The 5,986-nt window shown below is 48.8% G+C and overlaps 1 protein-coding gene across 2 annotated transcripts in view; it reads right to left on the reverse strand.

Annotated features, from left to right (window-relative positions):
* The window catches only part of mn1b (meningioma 1b), a 21,842-nt gene extending 16,256 nt beyond the window's left edge, over nucleotides 1–5,586 (reverse strand). Inside the window, exons 1-2 of one of the 2 annotated variants that reach the window (XM_015057782.1) lie at nucleotides 4,622–5,586; nucleotides 925–4,524 (exon numbers count right to left, since the gene is read on the reverse strand). In XM_015057782.1, coding sequence (XP_014913268.1) covers nucleotides 925–4,456 — 3,532 coding nt within the window. In that variant the 5' untranslated portion in view covers nucleotides 4,457–4,524; nucleotides 4,622–5,586. Of the gene's footprint in view, nucleotides 1–924 lie in introns of both variants that reach the window. The other variant, XM_015057779.1, reaches the window with a different exon arrangement.
* Nucleotides 5,587–5,986: the final 400 nt, after the last annotated feature.

Below are 5,986 nucleotides of genomic sequence, written 5' to 3' on the forward strand. Positions count from 1 at the left end.
ATATAGACGTTGCGCTCTGAAGATATAAAATTGTAAAAACAAGCCCATCTCTTCATTTTATGGCATGTCTCTTCTTGCTTAAAAAGTATATTTTAGTCAAATATATATTCAACCTTCTTCGAGAAACAACACAGTGACAATTATTCATATCACAACTGAGTTACAAAAATCGCTCCGAGACAAACTTAGGCAAATTAAAAATATCAGTCTATTAACAGAATGCTTTTAAACCTGTCATCTATTTAACATTAATTTCAAAATACTAAACGTGTATGACCGGCTTTTTTTTATTTTTATTTTTAATTTTTAAACGAGGATGCTAATCCCGAAATATCCTGTCGAAAAATCTGTCCACTTTGACCAGGGCGGTATTATCCCATGATAATGACAAAAACAAACACGTAACCAGGCGAGGGAACCCCCCGCTGCGCAAACGCATATCCTCAGAAAGCTATTAATCTTCTCAATGTAGTTGTTCACCCTGAAAACTGAGATAAAGAGCCACAGGAAATGTTTACTTTTCTTCAGCTGTTCTTTCTGAAGAGGCTTTAAGCTACAATTAACAATAAAGGATTTAAAGAAAGTACCGTTTAAAATTGATTGGTTTTTTTTTTTTACTTTAACATAAAAAAAACCATTTTTATACATAAATATTAAAATTGACGACATTTTTTTTCACTTATCTTAAATAAACCCTCTAAGTTTTCAGAATAGCAATAGAATAACCAGGGATGCATGCTGCTCACACAACATGCACAAAAGTTTCTGTAATGTCAGTTTCAGCAGGACAGTGAAAGTATTAGGATACCTTTTGAAATTATGTTCGAGGTCAAATAAATAAAGTACAAAATTTTAAGAGGAAAACTTATCAGAACTCTGAATTGTATGTTAGAGATTAAAGGAGAAAAAGGAGGAGTTATTTACCTTCTTTACTGCTGTTTTGGCTTTTATTTTTTTCCCAGGGTCCCATGGCCTTGTCATCCTCTGACCCATCCATCATGGTCTTGTCACTGGGCACGTACCAGGTGGCGTGCTGCTCTGCCATGAGGGTGTCAAGGTCAATAGTGCCCATTGAGCCCTTCCCTGCATCCGGGCTGCAGCCTGGCAGCTCATTGTCTCCATTCTGCGAGGGACAGTCACTGCTCTTTTTGCCGTTCTTCATGGCCAGGGGCTGGTCTTCTGAGATACTGAACTGTTGCCGCTGCAGCTGAATCTGGGCCTGGAGGATCTCCAGCGGGTGGATTTCTTCCTGGCCCGAGGTGCTGGACGGGGTGCGTACCTGCTCCACCCCAGGAGTGCCCGGGTGGCTCACCCCGCTGGCCCCTGTGCTCACACCAGAGTTCAGTCCATAGCTGTCTGGTGCTGAGGTAGTATGATTGTTTATGCCCATGCCAAGGGGCTTTTGTCCATTTAATAAACTGTTATCACTCCGCTGCATTTTGGGTGAGCCTGTGATCATAGGGCTGCGATTGGGCTTGGTGGCAGAAGCCCCTCCTGCATCTGAGCTGGATGACACCTCGTCCTCGTTGCCATAGTGGGTGCTGACATCGTCAGGGAAGTCCACTCGTGGTGAGCTGCTGTCAGACTTGGCAGCAACACTTTGAATGCCACTGTCTAAAGAAGACATAAGGTCAGCCTGGTCCCCCAACATTAGGTCACCTCCTTTCCCCCAAGAGGGTGACTGAAGGTGTTTTTCATGAGGTGTGCCCCCACCCCTCTCCCCAACGCCAGCCGAGGGGGTCTGCTGGCCTGGACTTACAACAGGGTTACCGTTATCAGAGGAAAAAAAAATTCCAGGGCTCACATGTCCACTGTCTCTTTTTCTCCTCCCTCTCCCTCTCCCACTCCCTGTTGTTGCCTTCCCCTCACTGCACGGGGTAGCGTCCATGTTGTAGTTTGGGGAGAGGGCACTGGCTTCCCCCTGCACCGTCTGGCTTTGACTTACAGGCTTAGAGTTGCTATTCCCGGTGCCAGGCATCTGGCTGTTCTGGGAAGCGCTGCTCTGAAAATATTCAGGACCAGCACTTCCAGTCCCATTAGATGTGCTGCTATTAATGTCCTGCTCTGTCTGACTTAGTTTTCTCTTGCCCTCATTTTGGTTTTTCTTGTTGAATGTTACGTTAAGATTGGGGGCCCCTAGGCTGGCGATCATGTTCTGGCAGGCCGTGGACAGGGCCGCTAAACAGCTCTGACCGAAAACACTGTCTTTAGAGCTGGTTTTGCTGAAGTTCCCAAGGGACAGAGCTCCCAGCTTACTAACAGACGACCGCTGGCCTGAGGGGAACTCAGACTGTGGAGGGTAGCTCCCTGGTGAGGTGCTCACCCCCTGGGGAGCACTGTGAGGCGGCCCCTGGCGGTTAGCCCCCCCATAGGGAAAAGTTGGCTGTGCTCCCATTGGAGGTGCAGGAAAATCAGCTGGTCGCCTTTCTGCTGGTGCATTTGGATGTCCTCCTCCAGCTCCTGGCGACTGCATTTGTGAGAGGTTACCCATGTTTCCACTAAACTGTGAGTGCATGCCTGGAGAATGAAGGGTCTGAACATGTCCGTCTCCTGCTATTCTCATTGGCTCCTGCATTCCAATGCCTGGCCTGAACATCATCCCAGCCCCGTTCTGTTGCAGCCCCATCTCATTAGGCCCGGACTCATTGCCAGCCCCACCCATGCGCCGTGACATGATCTCTCCAGGTGGGTGGGACCCCTGAAACCAGGAGTTCTCCTGAGTTACATGAGGATTTTGTCCATCAATGCTGGGCATTCTGCCACTGTTCTCCCTGTCAAAGTTGGGCTGAGGCATGTTCCCAACTGGACCTCCATGAGTCATTGGGACAGGAGGTACGTCGCCATGGTGACCTAGCTGCTGAAGACTCGGCTGCCTCATCCTCTGCTGCTGGTTGCGAGAGGCCATCTGTTTTATCATCATGGCGGCGTTTTGGCGCTGCTGCAGAGACTGCGGCTCGGGCCCCGGATGTTGTAAGGGACCTGGTGCAAAACCTTCATTGACAGGTGGGGTGAACTCCCCAGGAAGGCCGGGATATGCTGAGGGAGAGAGGTGGTTATCCATACTACTGCACCAACCGTCGCCACCATGTGAATTAGGAAAATCAAATCTGGGCCTTTTCGCCATGTTCATATAAGGAGAGTCAAAGTGTTGCAGCCTCTGATTTGGGGGCTGCTGGGAGGGAGGAGGAGCTGGCTGTTGCATATTAAACATGGGGTCCCCATAGGGGTGCAAACCTCTATTTTCCAGTCTGTGAATGGGATATTCAAACTGGTTATGTTGGCCAGGCATCATGACCCCTCCGTCCAGAATGTTGGAGTTAGTGTTGCCGGGCTCAGCCTGAGGGGGTCGGGGGAGGCCAGGGGGGCACGAGTTCTGTCTGGCTATTAAGCCAGTCTGTTGTTGCGGCTGCATGAGGGGATGTCTCGCATTGACCCCCGGCTCCATTCCCACGGGCATCTTCCGGCCATTTCCAAATCGCTCAAAAAACACTCCATGCTGAGGTTGTTGGGGCTGTGGTGGCGGCTGGTGTCCCTTAGAAATGCCCTGCATGCCTGGTGTCCGAGGCATGCCAGAGCTCCCTGGAAAATTTCCACTGGGAACGGGCCGGCCTGGCCCAAAATGTGGTAGCTGAGATTCTGTCTCTGATGGGGAAAACACAGGTACATCAAAATGTCCAGATGGCGGATCGCTTGGAAAGTTGTACTCTAGCCCCTCCACGGCTCCTTGGTTGGGCATCCGTCGAGGCTCCATCGTGTGAGGCTCAGATGACGTAGATGAAGAAGACGGAAGACCGTGGAAAGATGCTGCTCTGTTAGGCGACTGGTCCAGGGGAAGACAGGGAGCAGGGACGGGGTGATTGCCGCTGGGGGGACCATGATGTTGAAATTCAGGTATGTTAGCAGGCCTCTGCTGCTGTGGCTGCTGCTGTGGAAAGCCTTCTCCTGCCGGTCCCTCAGCAAGAGGGTCAAAACCCTCTCCAAAACCCTGCTGTGGTCCCATGCCATTGCTGTTGTAGCCCATCAGCCTCCCTCCATGTAGGCATGACGACCCTGGATCTGGGCCTCCAAAGTTCCCACCGAAATGAGGGTGATGTTGGTGGGGGTGAGGTTGATGGGCATGCGGGTGTCCTTGATGAGGTTGCTGGTTGTTAAAAAATCCATGCATGGGTCCTTGCTGCTGCTGCTGCTGGAGTCCGCCCCCTGTATGCATGTCTGGGTGTCCCCGAGGGTGAAACCCAGCGTAAGGCTCACCGTTCATGTTCATATTGAGCCCCAGCATTTGGGACTCGTTCATGGGGCCCATGGCGGACTCCACGGCTCCAGGTGGGCCTCCAGCATGAAAGCCTGGGCTTTTATAATGTGAGCCCATGTTCAGTCTCTGTTGGTTTATGTTTCTCTCTGACTGGCCAGGGTTTCTGCTATTAATTTGAGAACCAAACTGCTCCAGCCCAAACATACTCCCCAGCAATCAATCCCACATGACGGCCAGTTTGCCAGACATCGGCACACTCTGTATTTTTCCGTCTGTCCCCAAAAGCAAAAAGGGGGGGAAAAAATGATACACAATGTTGATGAAACTAATGATTAATATGTTTAGTAGACTTTAAACGATAAAACTCACCAAATAAGTTCTCATTTCTGGGAATCAAAAGGGAGTTTGTTTTTTTTGTTTTTTTGTTTTTACTTCTCCAAGGACGCGGAGTGGAGCGGGGACAGACGGTGCCAAATACGCACGGAAACTGCTTGTCTGTTCCCGCATTAATAGGTGAAACTGTCTGCTCTTCCTTTTAGTTTTAGTCTTTCTTGATAGAAAAAAATAAAATAAAATAAAACTTGCACAAAAGCGGCGACTTTTACAAGTTATTGTTCTTTGTGCCCAATTTTCTTTGGATGAAAAAAAAACCGCTCCGGGGGAAAATGAAAAGAGCGCACAAGATTCGAGGAGATCAACAAAAATATGACAGTTTTTCCTCGTTTAGTTCCTTATTCCAGCCCGGTATAAAAGGTCCCAGACTGATTTTTTTGTGTAAGGTCCCATACTGGAAATAACACCAGAAATAAAAGTCAGTGTGGAGCGGTGTGCGCGTCTCTCTGACAAATTTCTGCGCACCGGTGTCCTTTAATAAAAAATAAAAAGAAAAAAGAAAAAGAAAAAGCGGAAAGAAAAATAAACTGTTTCAGCAGGCTTGAAAACCAAAAGTCCAAGGGCTTATATATGGAAGTCCATAAACACGAATCTCCAACAAGAGCGTCAGTGAACCAGGAGCGGTGCGGCGTGCACTCCCCGGTGCTCCACAACCACGGAGCGGCTTGACAGCATCCTTCACCGCGCGGCCGCTCATGCGCTCGGTGGAGAAGCCTCCGCGCTTTAAGTCCCCGGTCGGTGCGCTCCGATCGGCTGTAAACGCGCGCGTCCCTCGGTTCAGCCAGTACGGTCTGCTGGGCTCTCTGCCTGTGCTCTGTTGTGCTGAGGTCTGGTCTGGTCTGGTCTGAGCGCGCTCCGGAGCGATTCACAGATCCACTCACTCACGTACTCCGTTCCGCCGCTTGGCGCTGTGTGAGATCAACGCGTCCAGAGGAGCCAGCAACAAGTTTTGCATTTCTGCAGCCACTTCCATCCACGAGGTCTCAGCCAATCACAGAGACCAAACGGAGCTCCGGGGGCGGGACGAACGTCGTTAAGGTGGTCTTGTGGAGTCAATGAGATTTTTTTTTTTTTTTTTTTTTAGTTTTAAGCTTTAAGTTTTCCCTCGAAAAGTAATAATCTAAGCGAAGTTTGAGATTTGAGTTCGATAGAATCTCTCACGTTTCTAAGGGATATTTTGTTGTTTTTTTTTAAAGCTACCACATATTTGAAGAGAACGTGGAAAAAAATATCTGACTCACGTCCCTTAACATGAAAACAGTGACTACACAAGTGGTTGTTTATGATGATATAAAAATATATAGATAATCGAAAATCCTATAAAGACCTGGATATGCAACA

The sequence above is a fragment of the Poecilia latipinna genome, unplaced genomic scaffold (genome assembly GCF_001443285.1).
Source record: "Poecilia latipinna isolate Pla-1442-1.1 unplaced genomic scaffold, P_latipinna-1.0 Scaffold62, whole genome shotgun sequence".
NCBI classification, from domain to species: Eukaryota; Metazoa; Chordata; class Actinopteri; order Cyprinodontiformes; family Poeciliidae; genus Poecilia; species Poecilia latipinna.